Source organism: Peromyscus eremicus, chromosome 3 (genome assembly GCF_949786415.1).
Source record: "Peromyscus eremicus chromosome 3, PerEre_H2_v1, whole genome shotgun sequence".
In the NCBI taxonomy this organism is placed as follows: Eukaryota; Metazoa; Chordata; class Mammalia; order Rodentia; family Cricetidae; genus Peromyscus; species Peromyscus eremicus.
The window spans coordinates 17,779,023-17,802,558 of NC_081418.1; the positions used below are offsets into that span (position 1 = coordinate 17,779,023).

Here is a 23,536-nt window from a genome sequence, read left to right on the forward strand (position 1 = left end):
GGGAATTACTTGAAATTTTTTTCTTATATTGATTTTCTTCTTATGCTATATCCGTGGAAGAAATTTCCTTACTTGTAATTTTACTTGAATCTGATTAATAATAGAACATTTCATTTTCATTAGCTGTGAGTATTTAAGAAAATATCATTCTTGGGAATTGACTCCTTTTCTTCAGCATGTAACACCAGACAGCTATATTCCATGCCTGGCGGACCTGTGCAAAGCACTGTGGGAAGTGATGCTCAGCTATTACAGGACAATGGAGTGGCACGAGAAGCATGACAGTGAGGAGGAGACAGCTTCAGTATCTGGTAGGAGATAGCTTTGACTCTTTGTAAGACTGAGCTGCAACATGTGCAGCATTTCTGCCATAGATTAAATGTTCAGCAGAGAAGGTTATTCAGACACTATGAAAGCTCAGTTTTCTTTGGGGGTTAACTGGTCCAAAGGACTTTTCAAGTGGCACATAATTCCATTTTTGAAGGTACATGCTGATGGCTATAGTGCTGAATTGTTTTGAAAAAGCTTTTTTTTTTTTTTTTTTTTTTTTTTTTTTTAGTGTTATTGATTGTAAACCTGGTAAGACATTGGTCCTTTTGGATTTACTAGGAAAGCAATACTAAATAGTCACTATTACTCTACTTTGCAAGTTGTGAAAATAACGTTAGGTTCTAAGAATTAATAGTTATATTGATATTTTCCAATTAATAGTTATATTGATATTTTCCTTTTTTAAAATACATGAAGACAGTGTCATGAGAAATTTAAAACAGGGCTGGAGAAATGGCTCAGCAGTTAAGAACATATACTGCTCTTCCAGGGACCCAGGTTCAATTCCAAGTAACCACATGTCAGCTCCCAACTGTCTGTAACTCTAGCTCCCGGGGATCCAGCACCTCACACTGATGTATATGGAGGCAAAACACCAATGCACCTTCACCTGAAATTTAAAAAAAAAAAAAAACCAAACCAAAAAAAAAAAACCTTTAAAGCATTCATTTTTGTAAGGAAAATAAACTTTTAAGTAGTTATGGTATACAATGCTAAGTAATAAAGAAAGTAAGAGCTTCTAATTTTACTAGGCATTCTTTTTAAATTTATGTCTTAAGTGATCCTCTTCGAACAATAGCCAAAATTAAATATTTCAAATAATTAGAGGTTTGTGAGATGTCTCAGTCAGTAAAAGACTTGCCCTCAAGCATGAGGACCTGAGTTTGGGTCCCCTGTAACTGTAAAAAGCCATGTGGGTAGCTGTAGTCCCTGGATTATAGCTGGAGTTATTGGTCAGTCAACTTAGCCAAGTCAGCATATTACAAGTTCAGGGAGAGACCCTGTCTCAAAACATAAAGTGGAAAACAACTGAGGAAGATACCGGTGTCTTAAGTCACTGTTCTATTGCCGTGAAGAGATGCCATGACCAATGCAACTGTTACAAAGGAAAACATTTAATTAGGCACTTGCTTACAGTTGCAGAAATTTAGTCTGTTATCATGATGGGGAGCATAGTGGCATGTAGGCAGGTGCTGGAACAGAAGGTGAGAGCTATATCTTGATCTATAGGCAGGCGGGGGGAGCGTGCCTAGGCCTGGCATGGTGGGACTTCAAAGCCTACCCTCAGGGACACACTTCCTCCAACAAGGCCACACCTCCTAATCCTTCTCAAATAGAGCCACTCTCATTCAAATATATGAGCCTATGAAGTACATTCTGGTACAAACCACCATATTCTACCCCTGGCTCCCATAGACTTGTAGCCATATCATAATGCAGAAATACATTTAGTCCAACTTCAAAAGTCCCCATAGTCTATCACAGTCTCAGCGCTGTTTAAAAGTCCAAAGTTCAGAGTCTCCTGGGACTCATAGCATTCTCTTAATTTTAAGACCTTGTAAAATAAAAAACAAAAAACAAACAAACAAAAAACCCAAGCAGGACAGTGGTGGCACACGCCTTTAATCCCAGCACTCGGGAGGCAGAGCCAGGTGGATCTCTGTGGATTCAAGGCCAGCCTGGTCTACAGAGCAAGACCCAGGACAGGCACCAAAACTACACAGGGAAACCCTGTCTTGAAAAAACCAAAAATAAAATAAAATAAAAATAAAAAAGATTACATACTTCCAACATACAATGACACAGAATATACATTTCCATTCTAAAAGGGAGAAAGGGAGCATAGTGTGGGAATACTGGACCAAAGCAAGATTCGAAACCAGCAGAGCAAACTAAAAAATTTTGCATCTTCTTGTCTGATACTGAAGTGTTCTTCAGATCTCTAATTCCTTTCAGCTTTGTTGACTGCAAGACATTTCTCTCTCCTGGGCTGGATTCATACCCAGTCTTCAGGTGTTCTTAGCAGATATCCCAGGACTCTGGCATCTCCAACATCTTGGGGTCTTTATTGGGGGCCTATGGAGAGCCTGCTCCAAGGCCACCTCTATGGTAATGGAAGAAAATCCACAAAGGCAGCAAGGGCTAGACTTTTTCTATCTGAGAGTCTTTAGAAATAAGTTGCTATCTGTCTGACTGGTAAAATAAGAAAACACGCATGCTTTCTGATGTTAACTTTCTCTTTTACTTCATCTTAATAATGGTCTCTGACTCTTTTGTCTCCATACAGCTACATATCTCCACATTGCTACATTCTATACATGCAGCTTTATGTCTTTCTTTATGTCCATACGACCATACATCTCCATACACAGTTACATATGTTGTCACAGGTCTACACATCTTTTACATATATTTTTCTTCTATATCTTTATTCTGTACAGCTTCGTCTTCCTTGTCTCCACACAGTTACAAATCTCGACACGGCCACAGCTAAACATCTCATTTACATAGCTCTTTCAGCATACAGCACTTACACAGTTCCTAGTCACGGCTCCTCTATGTAGCAGCAGCTCTTTCACACAACTCTCTCTCTCATACTCACACACATACTTCTTCTAGATTATTCACTCACTCTTTACTCACTCAGTCTTTCACCCACTCGCTCCCTCACACTTCTCTCATGCTTCTTCATCTCTCAGCACACACACACACACACACACACACACACACACTCTTCACTCACATTCTGCAGCAGCTCTCACATAGGTCTACACAGCCATCTCTCTTCACATTGTGGCTGCTCTTCCTTCACAGCCAAACTCTGGACAATTATATTTTCAGGGCCCTACCCATTCTCAAAACACAAGGTGTAAGTCACATAGTTTCTCTTAGGCTAGTAATGTCACACTGACCCATGCATGTAGCTCAAAGTTGGTGAGGGGTCCCGGACATTAAACAATTGCCTGAACCTTGAGCTGTCAGGGTACGTGCAGAAAGGGAGCTACTGCAAGGACTGTGTCTTGATGTAAATAGCCTGGCCTTGATTTAGCAATAAACAACACCTGGGAATTAGTCTTTGCGTACATTCTGTAGGGGCAGCTTAGTCTGTTTTGGACTAGTTCTAAGGTCTTTGCAAAATGTGTAAAAGGGTGTCTTTGAGACTGAGAATGCTGTTACTTTCCTGTGTCAGTAAAGAAGAATATTCTGGTAATATTTTTGTTCATAAGAATTATACAGCTTAAACAGAAATCCACAGCTAAATGTGTGCCCAGAGATGTAAAACACACCACCAAAGGGCTGGGGAAAGCACCCCACAGCTGTTCTTATTAGGGAGGCACAGCAGTGGCACCCAAGAAAGTCACAGACAGAAAACAACTGGTTTCCACAGCCAGTGACCTCATGACTTTGCCAGGTTGGGCTCCCCATCAGGGAGTTGGGTGGACTTGTCAAACACTAGTTGCCTGCTTTATACTGCCACAGCCCTCAGCAGGTCTCCAAGGCAATCCAGGCTTCACTTTCATAGTTTCACACAATGGCCTCTCCAGGCCTCCATGCAGGGACACCCTTGACACATACCTGGCCTCAGAGGCTTTGCTTAGCCAAAGAGGATGTTCTCACAATCCCTTTCTTGTATCCTTGTGTCTAAATCCAGAACCACGTACCCAAAGCTGACAGGTTCTGCTGCTTGCTAGGGCTGGAACATAGCCTCCATGCTCAATTACATCTACATCAGCTTTCTGTTGTTGATGGTTTCCTTCTCTGCCTAAGCTTTTCTTTAATTCCTTTTCACAAGTTGGAAGCTTAGCCATTTGGGGTCTTGCCCTGAGTTCACTACTCCCTTTATTCCATTATTATCAGGCTTTTATCTTTTTATCTCCTTGAGCACTGGATTTGGCTCTAATAAAACATTCCCTGGTGTTCCTTTTCTCCTCAAACTGAACATTCTGTATTTTTCTTGCCCTACTTGCTTCTTTTTATTATAAATCTGCATAAGAGCAATCACTAATAACCATATGAAATAGTCAATACTACTAGGCTGTTATGAAATCTCTGCCAATGCCATCAATCAAAACCTCTTCAATTTAGCCTCAAGCAGATTATTAGGACAGGGCCAAAAAGCAGCCACATTCTTTGCCAAAATATAATAAGAATGGTCTGAAGGCTACTTACCAATATTCTTACCCTCTGAAACTTTTTGAGCCTGGGTATCATAATTTACATTACTCTCAGCACCATTGTCTTCCATGCTTCTACTGGTATGGCCTATGAAGTCAACTGCTTACCTAATCCAAAATCCCAAAGTCTGCATTCTGCCAACAAGCAGCATGGTCAGGCCTGTCACAGAAACTTCTACATTAGTCATTGTTCTATTGCTGTGAAGAGACACCATGACCAAAGCAACTCTTATGGAAGAAAGCATTTAATTGGGACTTGCTTAACACTTTCAGAGGTTTACTCTATTATCATCATGGTAGGGAGCATGATGGCAAGCAAGAAGGTGCTGGAGCAGTATCTGAGAGCTACATCCTGATCTGAGAGATCCTAGGCCTGGCATTGAGTTCAAAGCCTGCACCAGTGACATACTTTCTCCACCAAGGCCACACCCCCTAATCCTTCTAATCCTTTCAAAGAGTTCTACTCTCTGGTGACTAAGCATTTAAATATACAAGCCTATGGAAGCACAACAACCGGGTGGCTTCCACAAGCACATGCACACATGTGCACCTGCACACACAAGCACATGCACATACACACGTGCACCTGCATGCCCATGCACATTCACCTACACACACAATTACTTTTAAAACAAATAATTCTATTAGCATTTGTTTAATACAGCATAAATCATGCTGTGTCATGCAATTTAATGCAGTTATTTTTTTTTTTTTCTGAACTTATTTTTGATAACTTCCAGTCTCTGGGGTACCTGGTTTCTGTGATTTGGTCAAACAGGAAATATCCAAATCTTACTGTTTGATTAAACAGAATTTTGAAGCCATGTTTTGAAGACACATCTAATCATACATATAGACAGTAAAAATTAAGAGGGGAAAATTATATCATGGACTAGAAATTTTGTAGGAGAGGGTAAAGAGAGAGGGAGGAGAAAGGAGAGAGCATTGAGGCAAGCCAGAATTGCAAGCCAGTGGACTAGGAGTGCACCTCAGTGGTAGAGTGCCTGCTGTGCATGTGCAGGGCCGGGGTTCAGTCAAAGCTGGAATTCCTAGGCTCACTGAGCCAGGGTTTCATGACACTTATTCTGCTTTGTTACTCTTTGACATTTTTCTAGGTATGGTTCTAATACATTATTTAAAGATAAACCTAAGGACAGGTTTCAGGTAGAATTAGCATATACGTTAGATAGAAGAACTCCTAGATATACATACTTACAGACTCAATACAAATGTTAAAACAAAAAATATAGAGAACAAGATATGACCTTTATGGTGATGAAATACTGAGTCACACCAGATTTTGGCCTTGAATATTTAGACTGTTTTGCTGAAATTCCCTCTTCTAATCTATATCTTAAGAGAATTTGGGTTTTCTGACTAATTCCACCAGCAATATCTAGGACTCTGAATAGTTACATGCAGACATGCAAGAATACAGTGGTAAGAAGCAGAGATATGAAATTATTTCCAGTCCCTTTGTAAAGCTGAAGGCCTCTAGAATTCCTTTTCTGTAGCTCTGTAGTAGTATTGATTGGCATTCTAATACTTTATGTCCTAAAGAAACCACTAAAGATGTAGTTTAGATGCATAGCTAAGCTGCTGATTCACCACAGCTAGAGCATGTATGCAGTCAAGCTCTAGCAGCGCTAAGGTAGACCAAGCATGTCTGTTGACTGGCAAGGATGGTCTTTTCTTAGTTATCACTGGACACCTTGCCAACCTGGGAGAAGACTCTTGTTCTGCTGTATACTAAAACTACAGTCTCTTTAATACAGATGTGTGTTTGTGTTTTCAGGAGGGAAACTTATTTTGAGGAACAATATTGATCTTGCTTGTTGGACTGAATGTTGCTAAATTGTTCATCTGGAATTATTAATATTATAGTTCATTATAAAAATATAATATAAATTATGGAAAATAAAGACATGCAGATTTACCTCCTTCTGTCTCTCTTCTTGTTGGCATACACATTACCTGACAGTTGAATTAATTGATTTTCTAGTGCTCTGACATCAGCCTGTCACATTGTCGTGAAGTAGGTGGTGTGTGGCTCTGGGGCTGCACTGCCTTCATTGGACTCCTGGGCCCATTCACACGTGTAGTGCATAGTCTTGGGTATATTTATCATTTCTCTAAGTTATCTTTGTATCAAAGGGATTTAATCCCAATGCCTGATTTTACTATTATTTTGAATGCACATATATTGAGCATACTTTCTTTTTTATTTTATGTGTATGTGTGCCTGTACACCATGCCTGGTGCCTGCAGACACCAGAAGAGGGTGTGGGCTTCCCCCAGGACCAAAGTTACAGAAGGTTGTGAGAGCCATGTATTTGCTAGGAATCTAACCCCCTGGAAGAGCAGCCAGTGATCCTAACTGTTGAGCCACATCTCCTGCCCAGAAAAAAATTGTATTTTATCTTAGGTTGGCTCATAAAAAAAATTGAGGGAAAAAATAGGTTGAATTAAAAATATGCCGTTTTTTTGTTTTCAGAAGGAAGTCATGTGATGAGTGCTGAAGAGACCAACTTTGATCGTGGCTATGTAAAAAAGAAGCTGGAGCATGGCCTTACTCGAATATGGCAGGTTTGGTTTATTTTCGTGTTGATTTTCACAGAGGCTGTGCTCAAGCTGGGCTCCAAAACACTCATGTTATAGTTGCTGTAGAAATTCTTTTTCTAAATTTTGTGTGTTTGTACTCTCTGCAGGCTTAATCATATGTTCACTCGTCTTTGGAACAAGGCTATCATTTAACTTAATTTCTGTAATTAGTTGATAATTATATTAACTACCAAGAGCAATAGAAAAAAAAAGTCTCTTAGTTTGAAAATTTCCATTAGAAATATTCTTGTGTTGCATGACTAAGGAATTCGTGCTTTTCTAAAAAAAATTGTGCCCTTTTTATTGAGCTGTCCTGTTTATTTTTATTTTCTTTAGTTTTCTTGATTTCCTTTTTTGCTTAATTTTAGGAAAGAAATAAGTAGGTGACATTTGGGTCAGAATATAGGGAAGAATAAATTTTAGTTCCTCATCGAGCTTCTTTGAGGAAAACTCTATAGTGTTCTTTTTTGTTTGTTTGTTTGTTTGTTTGTTTTAATTTGGGCTGCTGTCAGTGTACGCCATTTGGACTACTATATATAATAAGATACCCTAGACTGGGCTGCTTCAAAAGAATAGGAATTGTTTCTTATAGTTCTGGGTCTGGGAAGTTTAAGGTCAGACTTTGTGTTGGGTGAAATTCTGCTTCCTATTTCACAGATGGTGCCTTTTGTTGTGCCTGCACTTGGTAGAACTGGAAAGCCTGTCCCTGGGGCATCACTCTAAGTCCTAGTCACAGGGACCCCTCCCCCATGACCTACAGCCCTTATGAGGGCCTGCCTTTCTGTTGCTCTCACCTTGAGGGTTCAGACAGCATCACATGAATTTTAAGTAGACCTAAATGTGAGACTGGAAGACATCTTTTTACATTTTCTTTCAGTTGACTGGTTCAGTTGTAATCTGAAATTTACTTAAAATTTGGTTCTTCCTAGATCAAAGTGTAATTTCTTTGGAATCTTTGAAGCCTTGAAAAACTACTCACGCCCCCAGTTAGGTTGCTTTTCAGTTTAATTATTTAATATAGGGTTTCTTTAAAAAATAATTTAGGGAAACATCCTAAAAATGTAAATTTCCTCAAGAATCACTTAATCTTTGTAATTTAGTGCTCTGGTTTATGATAATTATATATTGGATTACACAATTTGAATTTATATTTTAGCATTTAAATATATTTACGTTGTAGTTATAATTATTTTGACTTCTATATTGTCTCTTAGGACAATATTAAACTATTATGTATTTAACAATTATTTGTGATTTGGGGCTCTTTTTGTTTGAACATTATATTTGAATATATATGCTCATGTTCATTAAATACACACCCAGGGCCAGGCATGAATTTTTTATGATTTAGTCTCCTTATAGACCTTTATTGTACTTAATTGAAATTAGCATATTCATGGTAGAATTTCTGGTAATCAGTGGTGCCCTTTGTAATGCCTGGCATCTTATGCAGTTAGTCTCATCTGACATGACATCCTGATGGTATTCCTGATAAATGAAAATCTATTCAATGTGAAATTTAGTACACCATTCCCACTTAAGTATTTGGCCAGTTTATGGAAGTCATTGTCCTTTTAAATGTGACTGTTGTGTTCTTGCCTATCATACTCCAGTTTCAAGTTTTAGTGTGTTGTTATTTCCTCTACTCCTTGCCAACCCCTGCCTCCTCTACTCCAGTATTCAGCCTGTTCTGTATTATTATTACTTCTTTTGTGAATTATTTGGTTTTATAGATTCTTAGTGACTTGTGGTAATGAGTAGTCCCTTATCTGTTATTTTTCTTTTTTACTTATTTAAGTGCAGATAGTATTTTTATGATGCCATACTGTGATTTGTATCTTTTTGTCTTATGCTGTACATATAGCCTTGCCCATGTAGAGATTAGCCTAGTGCTCACGTGGCAATTTTGTATATCTGCCTCTAAACTGCATATTAGTTGTTCTATCCATAATGCCTAGAATATTACCTGAAGTGTTTAATAGACACTCAGGAAATGTTTTTGTTGTATTAAATTATTCTATAGTTTCTAATTTTGACCTTCTGAAAATATATAGGAATCATTAATCCATTGTATATTTTGTTTGATATTTGAACAGTAAACGTTTTCTTTTTACTAGTTAAGTTTCGTCTTCACCACTTTCTGGATAGTTCTACTGTCTACTTCATTTGTTACAAAGCATAGAGATAAAAATGTGACTTTGAAGGAAGATAGACCTTAGGTTTGCCATGTAGCAGGCACAAGAGCTCAGACAATAATACTTGAGCCCCCTAGACTCTGCTTCTCAGAGGTAGAAATGCCTGCTAGACAAAGCTGGTTTGATCCCATATATAAAGTTATTAGTGTAGTGTTTTTGACATGGTTAAATAATCACAAAGCAGACTTTTAAAAAAGTTCAACCACTGTATATGTTAGATGTTTACTGTTTACTGTTACTGAATTATTTGGCTTATTTATCTGAACATTTCATTCATTTATTTTAAATAGTTTATAGTATATTTAATGTATTACAAGTCTTTCAAGATTCCTCATAACTTTTATTCCATCCTTACATAGTTTCACTTTTAAAAACAATTATTGCCTATGCTAGGTGAATTTTAGAATAATTGTTTAGAAGAAAAATTCTTGTGATTTTGGCTGGAATTTCATGAATTTGGAAAATTGGTTTCTACTGGTTAGTCATCCAGTCAGGCCCATTACTCTCAGTTGCCTGATGCTTATTTTACAGTTACTCATTTTTAAATGCATTATATTTGTGTTTCTAATGAACCAAAGCCATGTATACATAATGATTTTTGTTCCATCTCTTATAAGAATATAATTTTATGAAAAGGGATTTTATTTAATACTTAATTATGTGTATATGTGTCTGTGTGCTTATATGCACCTGAGAGTAGGTGTCTTCAGAGTCAGAGACATGGGATCCCTTAAGTTAGAGTCAAAGGCAGTTGTGAGCATTTGGGGCATTGGAAATAGAACTTGAGTTCTCTGCAGGAGTAGTGTTTGTGCTTAACTGCCGAGTCATCTCTTCAGCACATGATATCCTTCTTATAAGAATTGTGTGTGTATATATGTGTGCCTTTACATTAAGTAGAATTTAACATAGCTATGCCAAGTTTTAGTGAGATTGTGGCCATTACTGTTTCTTAAAACATTCATGAAACTATCCTTATTAGGTTAGTCTTAAAGATAATTGGCTGTTTGTCTATGTAGATATGTTATCAAACTAAGAATCCACTATTTCATTTTAATATGTTACTACAGAATAAATTTACTTTTTTGTTTGTGTCTTACAGGATGTTCAACTAAAAGTAAAAACCTACTTGCTTGGAACTGATTTATCTATATTCAAATATGATGATTTTATCTTTGTTTTGGATATAGTCAGCAGGTAATGTGAGATACTGTCTTCTGTGGCTTAATTCATTCAACCATAAGAATAAAAAATCAGAAATTAATGAGTTTTCTGTCTAAATTCTTCATGGAAGAGGATGTAATTACTCATGACTGATGGACTGGGCTTGTAGGGTCTTTATAATTTTTTTCAAATACCCAAATTTAAATTCCTGTGAGTTATAATTGTTAAAGAAAGAACCTGAACTGTTTTTGTTTTTTAATAAGGATGGTCCTGAAATTTATATAGCTCTTTCTGACCAACTAGGTTGATGCAAGTTGGAGAAGAATTTTGTGGTAGCAAGTCTGAAGTTTTGCAGGAGTCCATTAGGAAACAAAGTATCAATTATTTCAAGAACCACCACAGGTAAGAAAGACAATAAAATATTTATCTAAGACTTCCTCTTATAAGATTAACTGATATAAAGCCATTTTTAACTTTTAATAAATAAATTTATTGTATCTCTTCGTAGGATAGTTAGGGATACTTCATCAAGAATGTACTAGAAAGTATTCACTATTCATTGTAAATCTAAAATTCTTGGTTGTGAGTGGGTTGAATGTAGGATATGTTCTGGCAGCCACTTCCCAAATAACCACTCAGAGACTTAATATTAATTATAAATGCTCAGCCGATATGAGCTATTGGCTTATTACTAACTTGCTCTTACAACTTAATTAACCCATTTCTATTAATCTGTGTGCTTTCTTGAGGCTCGTGGCTTTTACCTTTCCTGCATATCCTGCTTCCTTTCCATCTGGCTGGCAACTCCTCTGACTCTGCCCTTCTTCCCAGTGTCCTTAGTCTGGTGCTCTTGCCTAACCTTATCCTGTCCAACTATTGGCTAGTCGGCTTCTTTATTAAGCCAGTCACAGCAACATATATTCACACAGTGTAAAGGAATAATCTACAGTTAAACATATTGAAGTGAACATTGAACTGGTTTCATTAGAAGTAAAAGTTGATCATTACATCAGGGTTACTGAAAGACTCTAGTCACTGGTCTGTGTCTTTAGACGTATTGAGCAAGTAGTAAGGAAGTGAGAATATAGAGGCAGTACTCAGTGTGGCATGCTTCTGCGCATCTGCATTCCAGGAATAAGAAAGCCTGTAGCTGATGTGCTACTCAGACCCTAGCTGCAAAGCTAAGATTGTATGCCACATTGCTTTGCTTAACCATCACTGCTAAGATGGAAAGGGTGATTAGGTGTTCTGTGAGTGGAAGGAAGGAATGTTACCATGTACTGTGATCATTTACCCAAGCCATACCAGATGGAGAGAAAAAGGGAAAGCACTGATTATACTCTCATTTTTAAAATTTGTTTTACTGAGAGAGAGTGGAAGAGAGAGTGCAAACACACATGCCATGGCATATGTGTGGAAGTCAGAGGACAACTTACAGGAGGGCATCCAGTCTCCTTTTCCAGTGTGTGTGAGTGCTAGGGCTTGGACTTGCCTTCTCAGGCCTGGCAGCAAGTGCTCTTACCCACTGACCCATCTCAACCCCTAGATCTTTCTTGATGTAAGCCAGCTCCCAAGTTGTATTCTTATATATTTTACCATTAAATTATTTATAAATTACTTTTCATTTTTACAACCAAGTTTTGAGTTTGTTATTTTTATTTGTTATTTTTATTTGGAGTGTCATTGTTTGAAATTCTTCTTTCTCTCCTTGTTTATTGTCGATACCTTTGTACAGAGATTATGTATCCTGTTAATAGTGAGATTATTGGGTGTCAAAAGATTGATTGTTAAATATATTTATGTTAAAGAGAAAAGGCTTTTTGATAAAAACCTAGATTTCTCTGCCAGTTGTCTGCCTTCCCAGAGTGCCTTATACCTAGCATAATCACTGGAAGACTTCTGCTGTTCCTAGTGTTTGGAGGTATGGGCACTGTCAAATGCTGATCTGGGGAGTGGTGTCCATTCTGCATTGTACTGTTGGGACTATCAGAGGGTGTCTGCCTCTCTGGTAACCATATGTAGACATTTTGACTTTAGACTCTGATCATGTTTGAAATTCCCCACTGAAGTTTATCTTGAGGAAATTAGAGAATCCAGAAAAGAGTTAATTATTATTTCCTAAATACTCAGCAAGTTTCAGGATTTTAGACGTATGTTCAGAGCCAGCTTCTCATTGATTAAGCTACACTGTGTTGTTAGAACTGGACTAGGAGAGAGGAGGCTCAGGTTTTTGTTCCACCTCTGGTGTGTGCCAGCTCTCAGTGGACAGGTTATTCAGCATCTCAGGGCTGTCCCGCCTGTGCTTCCTGCCTGGCTACCGGCCAGTCAGTTCTTCACTAACCAATGAGAATAATATATATCCACAGTGTACAGAAGGATTATCCCACAGTATTTCTGTCTTTTTGTTTGTAACTGTCTTGGTAGAGGTAAGTGGTATCTTGTGGTTTCTGTTTGCATTTTTTTTTAATGAATGAAGATACTGCCAGCTTCCTGTGTGCTTATTGGCTTTTTGTATATCTTCTCTGCAGAAGTGTCTTTAAAGCCCTTGCCCATTTTTGGTTGTGAGCCTAGCCTTTAACGGCTGAGCCATCTCTCCAGCCCACCCCTTGCCCATTTTTAACTGGATTATTAGTCTTTTCATTGTTAAATTGTAAAATTTTATAGTTTTAGTTCCTAGTTAGACTCACTTTTTCCCCTGTGGTTTTACGCATGGACGCAATCATTTTGAGGAATTACTAGCTATTGCCTGTCCAAACACTGCTTCAGCTCCTTCTTCTTCTCTTCTCCATGTGATTGCATGAACACTAGATCTTTTGTTCTCTCCCTCCCTCCCTCCCTCCCTCCCCCTCCCTCCCTGTCTCCCTCCCTCCCTGCCTGCCTCTGTGTGTGTGTGTGTGTGTGTATGTATGTGTGTGTGTGTGTGTGTGTGTGCGCGCGCGCATACACGCGCGCGCACCTTGAGGTTGATATTGATTGTCTTCCCCAAATTACTCTTCACTGTATTTTTGAGACAGGGTCTTTTACTGAGTCAAAGCTTATCAATTCTGGAAGATTGCCCCGTATTTCCATTTCCCTAACACTAAAATACAGGTGTCCATCTGGCTATTTACTTGGGTGCTTGGGAATACAGACTCAGTTCCTCATGCTAGTGTAGCAGACATTTTACCAATGGAGCCATTTTCTGGCGCATGCTCACTTACTCTGTCTATCTGTCTGTCTCTCCCTCTGTCTCTCTCATCTATCTGTCAACTCTCTACCTAATGTTAAGATCCTTTCTGTTGACTCGTTTTACTTACAACTTGTGCTACAGTTTGTAGCTATTTTCTACTGATCCTTCTTCTGATAACCCTGCTGTGCTAGTTTACTTATCCAGTCAGGCTTTAACTGAAGGCATCCTGTTTTTCAGTTCTCAAATGTCTTTTTGATGCTTGGCTTTTAAAATTTGTATATTTATTGAGATGAAGTCTCTCTGTGTAGCCCATGCTGTCCTGAACTGATAATCTTCCTGTGTCACACCCCTTGAGTGTTGTAATTACAGGTGATGTCTGTCCTTGTTTGTTCTTTAGCATTACAATTATTGAATAAATACCTATAACTTGAAATCAGGTGATGATACCTCCAGCAGAGCAGATTCCTGGATATTTTGTATTTCTATATGAAATTTAAATTTTTCAATTTCTGTGAAGAATTCTTTTAGAATTTTCATGGGGGTTGTGTTGAATCTGTAGATTGCTTTTGGTAGGTTGACCAGTTTCACAATATTAGTCTTGCTAACCCAGGAGCATGGGACATCTTCCATTGCCTGGAATCTTTTTCAGTTTCTTTCTCTCACATCTTAACTTTTTCATTGTACAGGGTATTCTTCACTTCTGTGATTAGATTTATTCCAGATTCCTTCTTTGGGTGTATGTGTGTATGTGTGTGTGTGTGTGTGTGTGTGTGTGTGTGTGTGTGTGTGTGTGAGAGAGAGAGAGAGAGAGAGAGAGAGAGAGAGAGAGAGAGAGAGAGAGAGAGAGAGAGAGAGAGACAGGGGATGCCGAGGATAGTGAATAGTATTTTCTCCTTGCTGTGCAGGCTCATGATTTTTAAGTGTTAATTTTGTAGCCTGTAACTTTGCTGAGTATATTTATGAGCTGTAGTCCCTGCCTAGTTATCCCAATGTTTAGAAGTGTTCCTGTGTGTCTAGATCCATCTATTTACTCACTCTTTGTCTTCAAATCTGAATTTATTAAAAAAAGTCTAGGCTTTGTTTTAGCATGGTGTGGTAGCAATAGCTGGTGGTGTATTGGAGGAAAAAAAAAAGGGGAAGCACCAGGCTTTTATTCAAGTAGAAGTAAAGTTTTGTTTTTCTACATTTTTCTATATAATGCAACTTTATTCAAGCAGAAGTAAAGCTTTGTTTTTCTGCATCTTTCTATATAATATAATGATGACTCGGAACATAAAGTGAGAGCAGTAGAGTAGTATTTAAAGCAATCCATGTGGTGTCGGTAGTTAGTAGACTGTCTGGAGTATAAGTGCTGACCTGCTAAGTTTTAAGTGCATTGTAGAGATAGACACTGTAAAAGGCCTTTTCAGAATGATATTTATCTTGGTATTGTCGCTTAGTAGCCTGACACTTGTCATATTATGATACACTAATACATAAATATTTGTGATTTTATGTGACCTGATAGTTGTTTTTCTATTTCAGATTTGGTATATGAATAGTTAAGACAAATTTAAGTGCATGAGTTGGTGACAGGTTTTAATTTATTTCTTTAATAAAAATCGTATTTCTTACACATCATTTTTACACTTTCAAAAATATTCAGCTTAGTAAATATTTGACATATGTTTATTATGTTTCTCTTAAGGATCATAGGGTAACTAACAAAAGCAAGCTCTTGTAGTTTATATGCTAATGTGAATGGTTTTTGTAGGTGATTATGATAATGATAATTCTGTTGTTATATTGTATTTTGTTACCTCAGTTCTTGTATTTCCTGTTCCATTATTCCTTAAGACTATTTGTGTTCTTTTCTTTTCTTTAAGAATACGACTTGATGAACTGAGAATGTTTCTAGAGAATGAGACATGGGAGCTTTGCCCTGTTAAGTCAAATTTCAGCATCTTGCAGCTTCATGTAAGTTTTTCTTAAGAACTAAGGAATGTGTCTTCTAGTAACTACTTTGAGTTTTTTCTTTTAATAACAACTTCTTGAGCTCCTTCCTTGAAAGGGATTCCTAGTGGCCATTTGATAAGAATTAACTGCTGATGGACTTGAAGTCTACTTTACAATGTTGATCTTAACATGCTTCAGTAAACACTTTTGACTAAAGAAAGTAACAATTGCAATGAATTTTCTTTTGAATTCAGAAGGGAACTCACTGTTTTATATAAGTTTTTCAGAAAATGAGTCAGTTGTATTTTGGTACCATGTGATAAAAATGCTTATTTATTTCAAATGTGGAGGCATTTTGAATTTCACTCAGATTAAGGATGCTTAATGTAAGTGTCCATAATTAATACCATGATTGATCCATATTATTAAGTATAGAAGTATGTTTAAATAATCCTGTCAAATTCATAAGGAGTAATTTCATTCTCATGTCTGTTTTAGATCAAATAGAAAATGATGATCTATGTTTAGTACTTTAAAAAAATAGTACAGTTTTCCTTGTTTACTGTTACTTTCATTTTCTGTATTCAAAAAAAGTGTTGTTGGTTTTTTTTTTTTTGTTTTGTTTTGTTTTCTGGCATAACAAATGGATATTCCACCATAAGAAACTTTTGTTTCCTTTAAAAAAATATTTTAAAGCTGGGCGGTGGTGGTGCATGCCTTTAATCCCAGCACTCGGGAGGCAGAACCAGGTGGATCTCTACTAGTTCGAGGCCAGCCAGGTGTACAGAGTGAGATCCAGGACAGGTACCAAAACTACACAGAGAAACCCTGTCTTGACACCCCCCCGCCAAAATAAATAAATAAATAAATAAATAAATAAATAAATAAACAGATGGATAGATAGATAGATAGATAGATAAATAAATAAAAATATTTTAGAATGTTTTCTGACACTTTTCTGACAATTTTGCAGGGTATTTAAGAAGATTAAATGAATTTTATGTTTGATTTCTTATCTTCAAGGTCTCTCGTTATGTGTATTCAAATATATTAGCAATCACCCATTAAAGTTCTTTAAAAATTTCTGCTTACTAATATGTTGAATAAAGGCTTCTGAACACACACACACACACACACACACACACACACACACACACAAATACTTATTTATATATATATATAAAATACTAGCAATTTTTTGAAGGCATGAATGGGCATTTAAGTTATAGCACAGTTACAGATTTGCTTGTATTGACAAAATGTTTCATAAATGAAAGGGACACTTATAAGAAATGCACATTTTATTAGTTAGGTTCTTTGGAAAGAACAGTTGTGAAAAACTCTTTAATTGGTTTGATTGAAATACAGTGTCATAAATATTCCTGCATCAAAGATTGTGTTGTAGTCCATGGCCTGAGTACATTGTCTTTAGTGGTTTTCTTCAGGTGGAATGGCTTCTAGAAGAAGAAAAAAAAAATGTGGATATATTTAAAGAGTACTTTATTATTATTAGTTTTCAATTTTATTTTATATATGGGTGTTTTGCCTTCATGTATGTTGGTGTACCACATGTGGCAGCCATAGGAGGCCATGGACTCCCTTGATCTGGAATTAAAGACAGTGGTTAGCTGTCATGTGGCTGCTGGAACTTGAACCTAGATCCTCGGAAAGATCAGCTAGTGCTCTTAATTGCTGAGCCATTTCTCCCTATATTTAATTTTAATAGGGAGATAGTCTTTATGTTCTGTAATTTCATATCCAGTCCTATCATATTGCTTTCCTAATATGACAATAGTAAAAATACTAACAGCAGTGACTAGTATGTGCTCAAAGATGACAAGAGTAACATAAATTGTAATTGGCATCAATGAAATAACATTAAATTAACAGAATCTGTGACTTCTAAAATAGTTATAATTCCTTAACATTTAAGATTTTAAGCTTAACATTTTAGAGTACCTATTTAAATAATTTTATTGAATTTTTATTTAATAGGTTAATTAATAGATTGATGCTGCATATTTTAATGTGTACTTGGTATAATTTTAAGAGAACTTTTACTAGAAACATGTCATTTCCGACTAAGCAAGCATTTTCTTTTCAAAATGGTTGCCTTAAAAAAACATTTAAAACTTATTATTCAAATGCATTCCTGTGGATTTGTAAAAAAAATCATGTTGTTATATTAAACACTTGTTTAGAATTATAAAAAGTGTCATGATTTTCAAGCATTGTTTTGGATCTGATTTAAGATGTAGTTGAAATTTATAAAGAAAGCTGGGGCTGAGACATGGTGTAATGACAGAGTGAACAAGTCAATGTACTTTGTAGAAATTTAAGGAACTTTTTAATACTACCCTTGGACCTTTTAAGATTAATACTGAGTATGACAGTCATTTAAATTTGCGATAAATATTGTTAGGTGTAGAAAAATGTTTATTTTTGTGGTAAGTTGTCAAGTCAAGAGCTTTGTAATTCAGATGAACTTTAGAGATTATTTGACTCTTTTCTCCAATTAGCTGTAGCCTTGAACTTGGCACTCAGTCCTTCCAGACTGCCTCAGTTTGCTCATTTTTGTAATGTGGAAGTTGGATCAGGTATTGCATCCTTTTAGCTCTGTCATTTTTTTTTTCTCCAGTCCGGATTGGTCCTCCCATTTTAAAGATGAGGAAATGGACGCAAAGAGAAGGCAGGTGGCATTTATAATGGCCTGAATATAGCAGTCTAGGAGCAGAAGACACATCTGGCCAAATGAATGTTTGTGCTCTTTGCTTCTTGGTCTATAAAGGAAAGTAAATGATAGTTACAGGTACCAACATAAAAAGATAGAAATGTACTTGATCCTCTTGGTGTGGTGGTAAGAATGTCTTACACGGTGCAAGCATGAGTCAGCAGTGTCTTAGCAGTTGCTCTTTTGAAGGATATTGTGGGTTAAAAAGTATCCTACCCGGACTTCTGTGGCTCTGTCATTCAGATTTCTTGTCATTTCAGAATGTGTCTCTAACTTTCCTTCACGGAAGGCCGGAGTTGCTTGGCCAGGCCACTCTGACTTAAGTGGCACTCTTGACTAAGCTGTCTTTTAGAATGGTTATGTGTTTCCAAGATTGTGATCTCAGATGACTTGCAAGATGTAAAGATGAATAACTTGAAGATCATTTTTTTTCCCCTGTTCTAACTCTACATTTACATTAAGGGGATAAGTTTGTATGCTTAGATTTTATTATTTTTCTAACAGCTATTTCATCCTTTCTCAATGTGTAGGAATTTAAATTCCTGGAACAGTCTCGCTCCCCATCAGTTTCACCTAGTAAGCAGCCATTGACAACTTCTTCAAAACCTGTGACTTTGTTTGAGCAGTACTGTAGTGGTGGGAATCCATTTGAAATTCAAGCCAACCACAAAGATGAAGAAACAGAAGATGTCTTGGCTTCTAATGGGGTATGTGATGTTTTTAAAATGCTTTGTGAAATAGAAGTGAGTTTTCTTTTTAAAAGTGTTCGGAAGTGAACTGCTAACTTGCTGGATTGCTTATCTGTTTACTATTTACATTCTTGCCGTATACTGTGTCCCTAAGAATGCCTTGCCTTGTGTAGATAATGACTCTACACTGTGCTTATTCACAATGGTGGCTTGAACTATAAATTTGTTCTTGTTGGCTTGATATTCTTATCAGTGTATTTACCTAGTCATGGTATATGTCTTCTCCTGGAAATATTTTGGTAGCTTACACAGAGATGACTGAGGGACTAATGCACCTGTACTTCTGTCATAACTCCACTTCTGAGTAACCAAGTTGGTATTTTATTCCATGTCTTTTTTTATCTGAGAGTAAGATTGTCTTAATCAGTTTTCTATTGCTGTGAAGAGACACTATGACCAGAGCAACTCTTATAAAGGAAGCTTTAACTGGGGCTGGATTACAGTTTCAGAGGTTTAGTCCATTGTCCTCATGGTGGGAAGCATGGTGGTACACAGGCAGACATGGTGCTGGAGAAGTTCCTAGAGTTCTACGTCTAGATCTACAGGTAGCAGAAAAAGAGACACTGGGCCTGGCATGGGCTTTTGAAACTCCAAAGCCCACCCACAGTGACAGGCTTTCTCCAACAAGTCCACAACTCCTAATAACTCTCAAATAGTGCCATTCCTGGCTGAAAGACATTTAAGGAATTGCTCAACATCCTTAATCATCAGGGAAATGCAAATCAAAACGACTCTGAGATACCACCTTACACCTGTCAGAATGGCTAAGATCAAAAACACTGAAGACAGCTTATGCTAGAGAGGATGTGGAGCAAGGGGAACTCTCCTCCACTGTTGGTGGGAATACAAGCTTGTACAGCCACTTTGGAAATCAATATGGCGCTTTCTTAGAAAATTTGGAATCAGTCTCCCCCAAGACCCAGCTATACCACTCTTGGGCATATTCCCAAGGAATGCTAAATCATACCACAAGGGCACATGCTCAGCTATGTTCATAGCAGCATTATTTGTAATAGCCAGAACCTGGAAACAACCTAGATGCCCTTCAACTGAAGAATGGATAAACAAAATGTGGTACATATACACAATGGAGTACTACTCAGCAGAGAAAAACAATGACATCATGAGGTTTGCAGGCAAATAGATGGATCTAGAAAATATCATCCTGAGTGAGGTAACCCAGACTCAGAAAGACAAACATTGTATGTACTCACTTATAGGTGGATACTAGATGTAAAACAAAGGATGACTAGACTGCTACTCACAACTTCAGGGAGGCTACCTAGAAAAGAGGAACCTAAGAAAGACACAGGGATTGCCCAATGACAGAGAAATGGATGAGATCTACATGAGCAAACTGGACATGAAGGGGGGGTAATGAAGGGCAAGGGTCAATGGAAAGAGAGCTTAGGGGAGCAGGAGATCCCAGCTGGATCAAGAACAGAGAGGGAGAACAAGGAATAGGAGACCATGATAAATGAAGACCCCATGGGAATAGGAAGAAGCAAAGTGCTAGAGAGGTCCCCAGAAATCTACAAAGATACCTCCACAATAGACTACTGGCAATGGTCAAGAGAAAGCCTGAACTGACCTACTCTGGTGATCGGATGGCCAAACACCCTAACTATCGTGGTAGAACTCTCATCCAGTGACTGATGGAAGCAGATGCAGAGATCCATGGCCAGGCCCCAGGTGGAGCTCCAGGAGTCCAATCGGCGAGAAAGAGGAGGGATTATATGAGCAAGAGATATCGAGACCATGATTGGAAAAAGCACAGGGACAAATAGCCAAACTAGTGGAAACACATGAACTATGAACTAATAGCTGAGGAGCCCCAACTGCATCAGGCCCTCTGGATAAGTGAGACAGTTTATGAGCTTGAGTGGTTTACGAGGCCCCAAGGCAGTGGGACTGGGACCTGTCCTTAGTGCATGAGTTGACTGTTTGGAACCTGGGGCTTATGCAGGGACAATTTGCTCAGCCCGGGTGAAGGGAGAAGGGTACTGGACCTGCCTGGACTGAATCTGCCAGGCTGAGCTGAATCCCCAGGGGAGTTCTTGCCCTGGAGGAGATGGGAATGGGGGGAGGTCAGGGGCAGGAGGAGGGAGGACAGGGGAATCAGGGCTGATATGTAAAATTAAATTAAACTATAAAATAAAATAAAAAAAGATCAAGGTCACCCTCTGGTACATGAGGAGTTCAAAAGTTTGAGGCCAGCCTACATAAGACATTGTCCCAAAAGTTAAAAAAAAAAAAATAGTGCCATTCCCTGATAACTAAGCATTCAAATATATTGGACCATTTATATTCAAACCACCACAGAATTACAGCCTAGTTGCCTGACGGGTTTTAGCAGTTAGGATTCCGAAGTGTGATCTTTTAGCAATCCTTTGAGCAGCTTGAAATAATGTTCAGTATAGAAATTGCTTAGCTGGTAGGAAGGGTTTAGATGCAGTGGCATCACATCAGTTTGTTAGCTGTGTGGGCCTTGACTACTTCCTTTACATGTGTGCCTCCTGGTCTGTCCGTATTTGTAGTAGAGAGCAGTTCCTGTCTCACAGGCTTCTGTAGCCTGCTTTCAAAATCATGTCATTTGACCCAGGATGTTACTTGGTGTGTCCTTTTGTTCTCTGTAATTTCCAGAGGAACCCTCTATGATTTTTAATTTTATACTTGATGAAACCCAATGAGAATTGTTTAGGTCTGAGAAAATCTATTTTTATTTTTCTATTTTAGTTTTAAAACCTATTTTGGGCAGGTTTTTGAGACAGCGTTCCTCTCTGACTCCGAATGACCTGGAGCTCAATATGTAGACTAGGCTAGTCTTGAAATCACAGAGATCTACCTGCCTCTGCCTCCTGAGCAGAATTTTTGTCGGCATGTTAATAGGATCACCTTACGTCTAAATACAGGGAAATGTCATGATTTTTTAAAAAACAATTTTTAGTGTAGAATCTAATCTTTCCAGATACAATCTAAGTTCTTGAGACTCTGGTTCATATCTGAATAAGGCCTGACATTTTAACCCAGGAACAGATTATCCAAAAGTAATTGAATTAGGGGCACAAACTTCTGTCCATGTTGTCATCATGTTGGTCTCCTCAGCTACATATGGGGTTAAGACTTAACTATGTATATGGTTAAGCTATATATGGAGTTTTTAGGATTCAAGAGATAGAATTCCTGAGAGAACTTGGCACAGTACATGGTCAAAGCTGCTAGCCAATATTTAGTCAGTGCATGTCTGACACTGATGGTGACGATGGTGTGTTACCACTGTTTCCCTGCTGTATTGGTCCATAGTGCCATAAGGGCAAGGAAGATGTTAGGAAGGAACCCTTATCTCAGGAGTGAGCCTCCCAGGAGGCCTCTTGCTGCTAAGTGTTACCTTCTCAGCTCTTCATGCAGCTGAACAGCCTCATAGTATGCTGAGTGTATTTATGAAGCTGAAGTAGTGGTGTTAGGGCTAGAATTGGATCCTCAACCTTATAAAGAGTTAACAACTTGAAAGCAAATATTACAAAATCACCAGAAGATAGTTTAAGTCTAAAATACATACATTCTTCCTTCTTTGAGGTCCAGTAGGGTATTAGTTGTGGCTGTGAATATTTGGTTTAAGTTTTCTTTTACAAATAAACAGCACAAATGATATTTTTGTTTTCCTTTTCTTTTGAGCTGGTTAAAGTAAGATGAAAAATAAAAATGGGAGGGGAATTTGATTCTTCATGGTGAAATTAAAACTACATTAAGAATTTTCCTTTAGCCATTTCTTTAAACTTGCACACGTTTTTGTGTTAAGAGACTGAGGTAAAGTTATCCTGTGTGCCATTGTTGCATATCCCACTGTGTTCTCTTCAGTATGAGTCTGATGAGCAGGAGAAGAGTGCCTATCAGGAGTATGACAGCGACAGTGATGTTCCCGAAGAGCTCAAGCGGGATTACGTGGATGAGCAGACAGGCGATGTGCCCGTGAAGAGGTGACTGATGGGGACTGGGTGGTTTTTACATTCCTTTGAAGGTTAAGAGAGAACAAAAATTAAAATTTTAAGTGGTTGCTGATAATGTGGCAATTCATGTACCTTAAAAAAATGATTTCTGAAAGACTTGAGTATGTAGGTTTCCCCCAATAATAGTGAAATTTCAGGAAAAAGAATAAAATACTTATATGAAAAACTCAAGTTAAGCAAAGCCTAACTTGGTGTTCCACAAATCAATTTACTTGATGAAATTTGACTGTTACTGGCTCAGAAAGTATTAGTTGATCCTACTTTGCTAAACTTGCTTAAATGTAGCTTTTCTTTTGATTTATATAGTGTATTTAACATTATAAAAATTACTCTGAAGTTTGCTCATTCAGTCAATGGTTTTGTCAATTCTTCTGTCCCATAGAACACTTTCCTTCACAGGTATCAATCTGTTTTTCTTTTTTTGTATGTTGATTGCATAGAGCAATAAGTCTTATCATATTTTTGTGCGTATGTATCATTGCC

At 37.7% G+C, this 23,536-nt stretch overlaps 1 protein-coding gene across 2 annotated transcripts in view; it reads left to right on the forward strand.

Moving 5' to 3' along the window:
* Window positions 1–23,536, forward strand: part of Vps50 (VPS50 subunit of EARP/GARPII complex) — a 114,989-nt gene that overhangs the window by 55,094 nt on the left and 36,359 nt on the right. For both annotated transcript variants that reach the window (XM_059257341.1, XM_059257340.1), the window contains exons 13-19: window positions 176–311; window positions 7,000–7,091; window positions 10,401–10,495; window positions 10,766–10,864; window positions 15,497–15,587; window positions 18,828–19,004; window positions 22,905–23,023. In XM_059257341.1, coding sequence (XP_059113324.1) covers window positions 176–311; window positions 7,000–7,091; window positions 10,401–10,495; window positions 10,766–10,864; window positions 15,497–15,587; window positions 18,828–19,004; window positions 22,905–23,023 — 809 coding nt within the window. The remainder of the gene's footprint in view (window positions 1–175; window positions 312–6,999; window positions 7,092–10,400; window positions 10,496–10,765; window positions 10,865–15,496; window positions 15,588–18,827; window positions 19,005–22,904; window positions 23,024–23,536) is intronic.